General features: G+C 43.9%; 1 protein-coding gene across 9 annotated transcripts in view; it reads left to right on the forward strand.

The window, feature by feature from the left end:
* Window positions 1-12803, forward strand: part of Sap130 (Sin3A associated protein 130) — a 101068-nt gene that overhangs the window by 72627 nt on the left and 15638 nt on the right. For all 9 annotated transcript variants that reach the window (XM_006254605.4, XM_006254606.5, XM_017601086.3 and 6 more), the window contains exons 15-16: window positions 918-1022; window positions 8031-8389. In XM_006254605.4, the coding sequence (XP_006254667.1) occupies window positions 918-1022; window positions 8031-8389 (464 nt within the window). The remainder of the gene's footprint in view (window positions 1-917; window positions 1023-8030; window positions 8390-12803) is intronic.

The following is a 12803-nucleotide window of genomic DNA, read 5'->3' on the forward strand; positions in this document are numbered from 1 at the left end:
TTTTTTTATATAGTTCTTGCTTTTTCAGCATGAGTACTTCCTAAGCAGATAATTAGTCTCTTCCCAGGAGCCAGGGTGACTGGTGGATACCCTCTGTGAGATGGTGGTAGTTCAGTGAGTGGGCACTGGAAATGATAGAATTCTCAAATCCAGTCTCATCTGACCCTTGTTCCCACCACTGTTTTCAAACAGTGAAAACAGTATTAAAGTCACTTCTGACATCCATACCCCTGAAGCCAAGGATATTTTCTCAGCCAGAGCCTCATGTGGCCTCTATTGCACAACATAGGAGCTCTCCGATTCTTTCATGGTCAGTTTCTTTATGGCACCTCCAAAATTTGCTCTCATCTCTCTCAGCACATAAGGCGCAGTAGTGATTGTGAATGCCTTAAAATGGGTTTTAATAATAACAAGTGCTAGAAAGGAGGCGTCTCATGCTAGAGTAGCTCATGGTCACTACGTGGTTGCCTTTGGAGTTTATAGCAGGAAGTGAGTAGGGGTGGGGAAGGAACTTGCTACATATTTTGTAAAAAGTTTAGTGTGAGGACACACATCTGTGACCTCATTGTCTCAGAAGGTTAAAACAGGAGGATCCAGAGTTCAGGGCCAACCTAAACTACATAACAAGACTGTATCAAGAGGGAAAAAAGTGGAAAAAGCAGATTGAAACATAGTTGATAGGTGTGACGACCTGCACGTTCCTGTTATTCAGGAAGACAAAGCAAGAGGATCAAAGCCAATTTGAGACTAACCTGGTCTACATAGTGATTGCCAGGCCAGCCAGGGTGACATACAGAGACCCTGTCATTGTACTGTTTAGTAGATGTGCTGGGCAAGCCTTTCATTGCACTTTTAGAAGGTGTATTTGGCAAATGTATCCTGACTGCTATTGACTGGGTTTGACTCATTTCTTTCAGAATGGCAGTTCGGAAAACTCTCCTCCCTCCTCAGCCTCCTGACGTGGCTAGTCCTCGAGTAGAAAGCTCCATGCGGAGTGCTTCCGGGTCACCTAGACCTGCAGGGTGAGCGCATCTCTTATCACTCGTACTTTAAATTATACATCATTGTGTAGCAGAAAGTTTCACATAACCAACTGCACGTGGGATTGGGATTTTGGTACCTCTTTCTAGTGGCTTTTCCAGTTTCATGGCCTGCACACCTCCTCGACGTCACCAGTTGCCATTATAGTATTTACAAAGTGAACACACACTGAATAGTTAACTTCTACCTTAGAGTGTTCCAGTATTTAAATGAAATGTGTAAGCATGTAACACAGAGCCTGCCTCATAGCAGTCACCCAGTTGTTCCTTTTTATTTTTAATGGCATCGTGGAGCAGGAGAGGTGACTGCTGAGCTCTGATCCTTAGCAACCATGTAAAACCAGGTACTGGGTGACAGACAGCTGGATCCCTGAAGCTTCCGGCCAATGTGGACTTCAGGTTCAATGAAAAAGCCTTGTCTCAGAGAGAGAGAGAGAGAGAGATATTGATTGTGATTGCAATTGCTCACAGGCTAAAAGCTGGTGTGGATCTTGCCAAAGGACCTGAGAGTGAGTCTCAGTGTCCATGTAAGGTAGTTTGCAACCACTGTAACTTCAGGAGGCTCCAAGTAGCACTCCACTCAGATGCATACACTGCCCCCAGAAGCACAGCACATCCACAGAAGTAAAATTAAAAGCAAAGTGTGGCTGAGTTTCCTGGTGCACACCTTTAATCCCAGCACATGGGAGGCAGACACAGGTGGATGTCTATGAGTTAAAAGCCAACTGGTCCATATAACAAGTCCCAGGCCAGCCAATACGGCATGGTGAGACCCTGTCTCAAAAACAAAACCCTGAAAGTCGGGGTCAGGATGGTGCTGGAGTGTTGTCTCATCACTTGAGAGCACTGCTGCTTGCTACTTCTGCAGAAGACCTGGGTCCAGTTCCCAGCATTCATCCACATGGCGCTTCATGTCCATCTGTAACTCCAGCTCCAGGGGATCCAGTGCCCTCCTCCCTCCTCTTTACCAGCCGATCAATAATGGTACATTTACATACATGTCGGCAAATATTTATACATACAAAAATAAATAAAATATTTAACTGGTGAGCCATCTCTCCAGCCCCAAATAAAAGAAAAAAAAAATAGTAAGAAGAAGAACAATGGCAAATGGTCAGAGAGGACGACACCTGATGTCAGCCTCTATCCTCAACATACACATGTGCTCATACCGTCATGTACATGTATGTACACCCTGTGCATAGACCACACACACACAAAATGGCATCATAAGCCAGACGTGGTGAGACACAACTTTAATCTCACACTTGAGGTATGACAGGAGAATCCCCACCTTACTATAATTCTAAAAGTAATGATTAAATTTTGGGAAAAGATAATCAAAGAAAGTCAAGTACAGCTGTAGACTTAATTGAGACCATGAGTCTGAGACCAGTTTGGGTAGCCGAGTCACACTGTTATCTGAGGGCAGGGTTCTTTTTTCCTTCTGCACTGACAGCTTTGTTGTTGAGTGCTCGCCTGTTATAAATGAAGCCCTGATTTTGACCCCTAAATCTCTCAAAAGATAATAAAACCCTAAAAAATAAAAAGACAAGGTCAGGGAGGAGGCTCAGTGAGTCAAAATGCTTGTCATCAAACCGCATCATAGAAAGAGAACTGATTCTTGCAAGTTGTCCTCTGGTCCCTCATGTGCACCGTGACACTCGGGTGCCTCCCCCCCAATAATAAAAAAAGTTTTTTAAAAAATAGGTTCTGGAGAGATGACTCAGCAGTTAAGCATACTCGCAACTCTACCAGAAATCTGTTTGCTTCCTCAGCCACCAGGTCCAAGGAATCTGACGCTTTCTGGCATGCACACACACATGCACAAATAAAAAGTAGATAATTTTTTAAAGATTAGCTGTCTTCAGACACACCGGAAGAAGGCATTGGATCCCATTAGAGATGGGAGCCCTCATGTGGTTGCTGGGAATTGAACTTAGGACCTTTTAGAAGAGCAGCCAGTGCTCTTAACCTCTGAGCCATCTCTCCAGCCCTAGACAAATCTTTTTTTTTAAAAAGTTAAAAGTAAAAGCAAATTAATTAAAAGTTAAAAATGAAGAGTTGGGAGTAATAGATTTTATTCATTTATGTCTGTGTGTATGTATTTAAAGTATAGTCAAAATCATATCCTGTTCCCCACCCACCTGCCAGCCCCATCACACAATAATGCTAATTAATAACAGCTCTAATGTGTGACCTTCCATGCCTTTTTCTGACCGTGCATAGAAGTAAGTTGGTTTTAAAATGGGGGTCTTGATATGGGTTCAAGTGATCTTCCTACCTTAGCTCCCCAAGGAGTGGGGCTGTACATACCTACTACCTCATACAGAAGTATCATGGGTTTTTAAAGCCAAAGTTATCTAATTAGACTGTTGAATAGTTCTGTACTTTTTATTTACTTAATAACTTGCCATGTTTCTATATTTAGATATGCTTCTTAAACCTCATTTAGTAATGAAATTAGAGACGCCTTGTGTCAAGTATCATTTCAGCATCTGGAAACATCATCTACTAGCTAAACAGATGTGCTTACATTCCATCAGCCTTATTTCGATTGCCTGTGAAAGACATGAGGAACCTACCCCTCCCCCAATAAAGCAGCAGAGTAAAAGTGCAGCAAAGGTGATAGAATGACTAGGTCGTGATTTACAGAAATGTTTCTGGAACACAGAATTATCGAGTAAATAATAGTACATATGTGCTCCTGGGTTTGAGTGTATCAGGAAGGAGAAAAGGCAGGGCAAGGGAGTGCTAGCACTTGTCACTGTGGACCTTTATGCAGGATTATTAAAATGTCTGCCATGCCAGGTGAGGCTGTACAAAGTGACTTTGAACCATTGACGAGTGTTTGGGGTCAGGGAGATGGGTCAGTCAATTGTAAGGCTTGCCACACAAGCCTGAATACCTGAGTTTAGTCCCCAGCATCCACATAAAAGCCAAGAGTGGTGATCCTTATCTATATCCTGGCACTGGGGATACAGAGACAGGACGATTGATTGCTGCCACCCACTCTGAACCAACTCAGTGCACTGCGGGCTCACTGAGAGACTTGTCTGGAAAGCAAAGAAAGAAACTCCTGAAGTGAACCCCTGGCGTCCATGTGCATGCCTGTACATAGCAAGAACAGCCCCATAAAGATGTGCATGTGCGCACACACAGTACTTCCTCTGTAACCTGAACTTTGACCTCCACATACATGCCGTGACACATGTGTACCACACTCCTTCACCCAAATAAAATAAGATGTAAAAAGTGTTCTAGTTTACCTCCTGTAGCAATAAAATAGTTACTGAACTCAACCTGGGGAGGAGAGTTTGTTGGGTTATATTTCCAGATCACAGTCCATCACTCAGGGAAGAGCGAGCAGTGACTCCTGGCAGGAAGCTGAAGGCAGTACGATGGAGGAATGCCGGTTACTGGCTCGCTCACTGCCCCATGCTCAGCTTTCTTACCTAGTCCAGGACAACCTCTCAGCAGTGGTACTAAGTCCTTCTGTATCAATTAGCCCTCAAGACAGTGTCCCACAGACATGTCCACAAGGCCAGGCTGATCTAGACAGCTTCTCAATTGAGGTTCCCTCTTGACTCTGGGTAGTGTCAGATTGGCAATGAAACCAACCCGTAACAGTGGTATAAATAAGTAATCCCAGAGCCAGGAGGCTAAGGCAGCGGGATAGTTTATATATATCAAGTCTTGGTCTCCAAACAAGTAGGGAAAAAAAAACTCAAGTAAATACAGAAAACAGGAACAAGGAATGAATAAACAGCACGCCACTACTAACGATATTCAGAATTGGGTATGGTGGTGAACACTTGCGATTCTAGGTACAGAATTCTTTATATATTCTGATAGTGATTTACTTGTCAGATATCCTTTCATTTTTTGGAAAACCTCCTGAGCCAGTTACTGAGCCTGTGCATCAGTAGTTATCAGTATTACGGTGTTATGCCTAGTATTAAATACACTTGAGTTTTGACAAACATCTTCCCAAACTAAAACTCTATATCCATTACATGCTAACTCCTTCCCTCCTCCGGCTGTAATCCTTGACAGCCATTTTTATGAATTATTAATATGAATCTTGACTACTTAGGAAATCATATAATCAGAATCATATAGTGTTTAGCTTTTTAAATTTTTAACATTCCCCTTTCTCTTTCTTCCATCTAATCTTTCCCATGTACCTCCCTTGCTCTTTTCAAAATCATGACCTCTTTTTCTTTAATTGGGGTGTGTGTGTGTGTGTGTGTGTGTGTGTGTGTGTGTGTGTGTGTTCCTAAATATGTAAATACAACCTGATTGATTGGTCCATATGATTTTACTCGTATATTTTTCAGGGCTTACTGTTTTGTACTGGGTAACTAGTTGGTGCGCTCTTCCCTGGGGAAGACTATGTCTCCTGCTTTGAGCACTCCTTAGCTGACTGTAGTTCTTTCTCTAGAGTTGAGGCCTCATGAACTATCCTCTTCCACAATAATATGTCTATTAATGTTGTCTCTAATCAGGTCATATTTAGGCAGCCATGTTGGTGAGACTTGGTGGTGAGTGGAGCTTCTCTGACATTTTCGGGAGATATAATCTCACAGTAAACTTTCTGTGGTCTGGCTCTACAGTCTCTCTCTCACCTCTAATGATTCCTGAGGGTGAATACCAGAGTTCTGATGCAGACGTATCATTTGGAACTAAGTACCACAACTCTACATTTGGTCACTTTCCTATAATGGTCTCCATCTATTGCAAAAAAAAAAAAACAAAAAACAAAAAAACACCACTCTCCTTGATTTTGATGCACGGTGAGAACTACATTTATCTTTGGGTAGAAGGATAAATACTTAAATGTCGTTAGGGATTATGCCGCAGAGCATCAGTTCCAGGTTCTCTTCTAAGATGTATGACTTCACGAGTCCCAGGTAGTTAGCTAGGTTTCCATTACCACGCAAGATGTCTTCTTCTTGAACAGGCCTTAAGTCCGGTTAGGAAACTGTTGGCTACTGTAAGGTGTGTCTACCACTGTTGCACCCTGGAGGCTGCAGTAGGACTAGTGTTTGCTTCCCTCCTTTGGAAGTTTGCATTAGGCCTGTTGGTACCATGGAAACTAGAGAGACGGCTTTCAGGTTAGACCCAGCTCCAGTCCTCTGGGCCTTGTGTCCAAAGTCTTGTGTCTCTGACAAGCAAGGATTTAACCTTCCCTCTGGGGTGCAATTAAGAGCAACAGAGATAACCTATAATGTTCTAGTGTCTCTTGAACAACCGTGACCAACAGCTGGAAGCGGGGAGCTTCTCATGCCTTTTTTTGGGGTTGTTTGTTTGTTAGTCTGTGGCTGGAGAAGGTGGCTTTTTAAATTATTATTCATTTAAAGTACTTATTTTCTGTGTAAGAGTCTTTTTCCTACTTCTGTATGTACCACATGCATCCTTGGTGTTTGAGAGTCCAGAGCAGGCATAGAACCCCCTAGAATGGAGCCCCTGGGGCTGTGAGCCACCACATGAGTAACAGAAATTGAGCTCTGGTCCTCTGCAGAAGCGTCTGGTCCCAGGTCTGGCTTGTTGGTAACTGACTTATTTTGCTCACGTACAACATCCCCAAGCTTCATCTGGTTAAATAGTATTTCTTTTGACCTATCATCACATTGTTTACAAAGCAAAATCTTTAAATATGGATTCTAGGGATGTGAATTTGGATCCTCAAACTTGGACATCCAGTGCTTTATACACTGAGCCATCTCCCCTGTGCCCTTTTTTTCCCTTTCTTGCTTTTAAAATAGGGTTTGACTCTGCAGTCCTGGCTGACCCTGAACTCAGTCTTCCCAGCCTCGGTTTCTCTAGTACTGCAATCACAGGCCAGAGCAGCAGTGCCCAGCAAGACATACACTTTGGACTTTATTGATCCCAGGACCTTGAACACTCTGTTTTCTTTGTATCTTTTGGAACTTTGCCACCTCTTTATAAAACTCAGCCATGTAAGAAACTTCTTATGAGTGCGTGAGAGAGAGCCCAGTGGTCAAAAGCACTTGCTGCTTTTAGACAACCCAAGGCCCAACACCCAGGTTAGGAGCCTCACAACTGCCTGTAATGGCGGTTCTGAGGGATCCAGTGCCCTCTTCCAGCCTCTGCAGGCACACACATACACCTAAGTAAATCATTTGAAAATATCAAGTAGGAGCTGGAGAGATGGCTCAGTGGTTAAGAGCACTGGCTGTTCTTCCAGAGGTCCTGAGTTCAAATCCCAGCAACCACATGGTGGCTCGCAACCATCTGTAATGGAATCCAATGCCCTCTTCTGGTGTCTGAAGACAGCAACCATGTACTCAAATACATAAAATAAATATTTAAAAAAATATATCAAGTACCCAGGAAACATGAATATAATTGTACCTTAAAGGGAAAAAACTCCCTTTTTGATGGCACATGCCTCGAATCCCAGTACCTGGGAGACAGATGCAGTAGCGTCTCTGTTTTGGAAGCGAGGCAGAGGCAGGAGTGCATATAGCAAGCCGCAACCACAACAACAGCAGCAGCAACAGCAGCAACCTAAAAACCCATAGTGCAGTTCAGTGATAGGACATCAGGAATTTCTTTTTGGATGTTTACTATTTCCTAATTAAGATGAATTGCTTCATATAAAAACTTGACAGTGTGAAGAATTTTTTAAAAACTGTTTTTGTTGTGTTAGGGATTGAAGCTAGGTCCTTTACCATGCTAGACAAGCACTTAGCTCTCACCTGTATCCCCAGCCTCGTAACACAGGCTGGAGTCCAGCTCAGTGCTACAGCATAGGCTTGGCTGAAGGCCTTGCACGCAGTCCTGGCAGAGGAAATGAAGAGCTGGCTCTCTTCCAGAGCTAACTTGAAGATGAACATAGAAGATTAAAGAATAGGGTATCTGTTGTGTGTGCTCTTTAACAAGAACTGAGCAGCCCTCCTTGGAGATATTTCCAGTACAACACTTTTGTCTCAGTCGCTACATAATGCACTCTCTCTGTTTCAGCACCAAACCTAAATCCGAAGTGCACGTGTCCATAGCCACTCCAGTCACAGTGTCCTTGGAGACCATATCCAATCAAAATGCCGAACAGCCTACCGTCGCCGTCCCTCCAACTGCCCAGCAGCCTCCACCGACCATTCCCAGCATGATCGCAGCAGCCAGTCCTCCATCCCAGCCAGCCATTGCTCTTTCTACCATTCCCGGAGCTGTGCCCATCACTCCACCCGTCACGACCATTGCTGCTGCACCAACACCGTCAGCCCCTGTGGGCGGCACTCCTCCCACGGTCCTGGGGCCTCCCATTCCTGAGATCAAAGTGAAGGAAGAAGTGGAGCCAGTGGACATCACCAGGCCAGTGTCCAGTAAGTCCACCCCCTTCCTAGCTCTCTGTGTGAGCGTCCCCCGGAGCCCACCTCAGGAGCCAAGGCTACTCGGGAACTTTCCTCTCCTTCCTTTCTAAGACATGAATTCTACTTTATTACTGATTTCTGCATCTGTGTACGTGGGTCCCGCACACCACAGCACTCATGAGTCAGAGAAAACTCATGGGGGGACCCAGGGACCAAACTCAGGCCACCAGGTGTGGCTGCAGCCATTGACCCGTCTCACAGACCCCTTGAAAATCAAAGACATTTTGCTGCCTCTTTTGTAATTTTAATTCCTGGCTATAATCATAAGTTTCCCTGTGCTTATCATTCCTATACCTTCTTTGTGCTGATTAAACAGATATTTAAAGGGATTTTTTAAAAGTAATTCTAGCTAAGTATTATTAATTTATAATATACTTCCTATCAGGTTTGGTTGTTTTATTATGTGATAAAATAAGAGTTACTGTATTTAAAATGCTCTCTCATACAGAACATAATTAGTAAGTTTTAAACTTTTCCCTATCTCTTTCCTCTTCCTCTCAGCTCAAAGTTTCCAGTTTGTGAAAGTCTGGTCACTTTTTTATTTTCTTCATTTTTATTTTAAGTATATATGGATGTTTTGGCTGCATGTATGTCTGTGGACTGCTTGATGCCCTCAGAGGCCAGGAAAGGGCGTGGACCCTCTGGGACTGTTGTAATCTACCATGTTGGTGCTAGAAATTGAATCCCAAGTCCTCTGAAAGAAAGCCAGTGTTCTTAACCACTGACCACTCTCCAACCCTAAAAGTTCAGTCACTCTAAAGCTTTTCTTGTTTGGGGTATGTGTATGTATGTTTGTGGGTTTTGTTTTTTGTTTTTTATGTTTTTTTTGTTTTAAATAATTTACTCTGGGATCCTGTGTTTTCTGACTTACTTAGGGTAACTTTAGGAAGTGTGTTGCATTAAGAAACAGAAAAATATTGTTGTGGCTGGGCACAGTGCAACATGCCTTTAATCCCAGCACTGAAGTGACAGAGGCAGGTAGAACAGTGAGTTCAAGGCCAGCTTGAACAAAATGAGTCAAGGGCTACACAGAGAACCCCTGTTTCAAAAACAAAAAAAAAGGAGCTCTGGTGTGAAGTCAAGTGTTTTTTGTTTGTTTGTTTGTTTTTTGTTTTTTTTTGTGTGTGTGTGTGTGTGTGTGCTCAACCCTATGCTGTAGCCTGGGGGTTGGGAGGTGCCTTTTTGGCATATTCTATGCAGTAACACCTATGGTATCTATAATAGTTTTTCAAACTTGCTGCTTAGCCAAGCAACTTAACACTCAGGACTCAGAAGCAAAGCAGGAAGATCCCATGAGTTTAAGGCTAGCCTGTCGGGTATCAGTAAGTCCCAGACTACAGTGCTTACGGAGTAAAACATCACCTCAAAAATAAGTAAATAAATAAGAAAGCTTTGCTTTCTTTTGTTTTGGTGGTGGTGGTTTTTTGTTTTATTGGAGTATTTTTGCCTCAGTACACCAGCCAGTGATGTTATGGCTAACCCTAAGAGAAAATACAATGGTCTCAATTCTGACACATTTGCATAGTCCCTGGCACAGTAGTGACAAGAGGCTCGTAGTGGTCCTGCATCAGCCTGTAAGGCTCTGGGAATTATTCTCAAACCAATAAATAGCACAAGGTAATAGAACAAGCATCCCACCATGGTCTTCCGGCTTACGAGCTAGTGAAAAGGACAGAGTGAAAAGACAGGATAAGCACTACACTGTTCAGAGGCCTCTGGAGTGCTCTGGGGAAAACAAAGCAGCATGCAGAAGTTGATGTGTGGGTCATCACTGGGACTGTATTCCCGAGACAAACAATTTCTGTCTGGCACGTGGTTTCAGACGGTTCATCTGTAATAGGAGGGATCGTAGTATACAGCCCGTGCCCCGGCTGTCAGGAGACAAGTGCCTGCTTGCCTTAATGAGATTTTCCCTTCCCTGCTTCTTTTTCCCACCCTGTCCCACCTGCTGATGGGATAGTACTGCCCAGATCCAGGCAAATCTTACCTCTTAGTCAACGCTCTCTGCTTCCTGGCTTCTATGAGTGAGCAAGTCTGTATCATCATACAGGTGACCTATAGCCTAGAAACAGTGGAGCCAGCCAAAAAAATGTGAGTCAAAATAAAATTCATGGGGTGTGAGTGTGGCTTAGGGGTAAAGCACTTTGCCTACTGTGCAGAAGACCCTGGATTCTGAACCTACACAATCAATAACAGTAGCAGCAACAGTAACCACACTCACCCTTGGGGTTTTGTCACAGCAATGAAAACTTAACACAGGAACTTTGCAAAGAAGGTCACTGTGGGGCTGATGAGATGGCTCAGCTGTCGAGTGCTTTCTGCCTGTACGATGGCCTAAATTCAATCTCCCAGGCACACCAATAGGTAGTAAGAGAAAACCAACTCTGAAAAGTTTTCCTCTGATCTCCACTTGTGCCCTGGCACATGCACGCACACAGAAATAAATAAGGGAGGGGAAGCCTCATTCCGGAGGTGACCCTTGAGTCATGTGAAGGAGCTAACATGCTAGCCCTGATGCATCCTGGCAAAAGGGCACTCCAGGCAAAGAGAGCAGTAAAAGCCTGTGACAGGAATGTACCCTATGCTTAAAGTTAGGGAAGAGATGGGGAGTGGGAGCCAAGTGGGTAGTGACTGATGAATCTCAGGCTCTGAGACTGACTCTGCCATCCATGTCCCTCACCTGTCACCATATCCAAGATAAGGTCCCTTCTCCTTACAGTAGCCCAGGCTAGCTTCAAATTAACCATCCTCCAGCCTCAGAGTCCCATGTCTGAGGTCATCTAGCATTATGTGATTTTTGTAATTTTATTCTTGAGATAGTCTCACTGTGACTCAAGCTGGCCTTAAACCCAGTGTTTAAGGGTGATCTTGAATTTCCTGATCGTCTTACCTCTCATCTCCCAAGTGCTGGGACGACCAGCATATCGCACCGCAATTGTTCTTTTTTGTTGTTTTGTTTGTGCCATTTGGGAGAGTTCATGGGGTTGACAAGAACCCCATGGACTGAGCAATGTCTCTAGCCCTCAGACTGTTTTGTTTGCAGGCAAGTCCCACGGTGTAACTCCAGCTAGTCTTAAGTCCGCTCGCCTGCCTTGGCCTACTGAGTGCTGGCATCATAGGCATTTGCCCAGCCCAAGCAATGCTTCCGAGAACTTTGTCATAAAGAAGAGTGTTACTGTTGTCCCACACGAGACACAGGAGAATGCCACTCAACGGAGATCAGATAACAGTCCTCTGTTCTCCAGCAGACTAATGCCTATAGTAGGGAGTTCATAGACCCCCAAACAAAATTACATGTGTGAGGTGGGGGGTTCCACGGTGTCAGTTTGATTTATTAAAACTAATTGTTTTATGTTATAAAATGTTGGAGCTCAGAAGCTGCAGGTGCAGCTGAATGAGAATGTTCTACTCAGTAGGGTTCCTTAGTGTGGCCTGGGGAATAATGGGTGAAGCACAAGATGAAGCCAGCTAAAACCAGGACAAAATGGAGGAACTTGGCGGCTGATTTCTGGAAGAGCCAAAGCACTGACTCATTATACAGGGCTGTATTGGGCCCTAAGGTACATAAATTTAACAGGTTGCTTGCTGTTTAAATAAGTTTAATAATCAGTTAATTAAACAAGGCCCAATCATTAGACCTAAGAGAAGGCATGAGCACCCATGGGGCCTCTGAGTAAGGTGGTCAGCTGTAAACCAGGGATTGTTGGCCTCTTTCTCATCAGTTAATAGATGTAGGCCTTTTACAAAGTTGTAAGGCTCTTTTTTTTTTTCTTTTGAAAATATTTACAGTATCTTCAAGGACCAACTATTATTTGGATGCATGGATGAATACAATCATTAAAGAAATCAATTTTTTTTCAATTCTATTATTCCTAGATACAGCAGAGCTAATAAACAGCTAATAAAATCCTTTGTGTCAGAGTACAGTCCTGGGGAAATGCTGTGGCTAGGCTGGCCCTATAAAAAACAGTATAGCTAATATTACCATGAGAACAGCGGGAAGATGGGGCATCCTAAACCCGGTCTCCAAATGTCCGCTACTGAATTCTTCAGGCCTGTTACTTTCCAGGTTTGCAACAGGAACAAGGCTGAAGAGCTGGTCACCCATCTTCTCTGGAAAGTGATGCAGACAGGCTGGTCTGAGTGGACCTTTACAGGCCAGGTCTCTGACTCCTCAGACAGTGTTGCCTTCTTTCCTTGGGTGTGGTGGATCCCCAGGATGACACCTGCAGCTTAGTGTTTAAATGAGTGTCCACTGCTGACTGACCCTGGGACCCTGGGACAGAGCCCAGTCTTATTTAAAGCTGTCTTAAGGACTCCTTACATGTGGGGAGTAATCCATCCTCCCTATAGATAGAGAGGTATA

The sequence above is a fragment of the Rattus norvegicus genome, chromosome 18 (genome assembly GCF_036323735.1).
Source record: "Rattus norvegicus strain BN/NHsdMcwi chromosome 18, GRCr8, whole genome shotgun sequence".
NCBI classification, from domain to species: domain Eukaryota; kingdom Metazoa; phylum Chordata; class Mammalia; order Rodentia; family Muridae; genus Rattus; species Rattus norvegicus.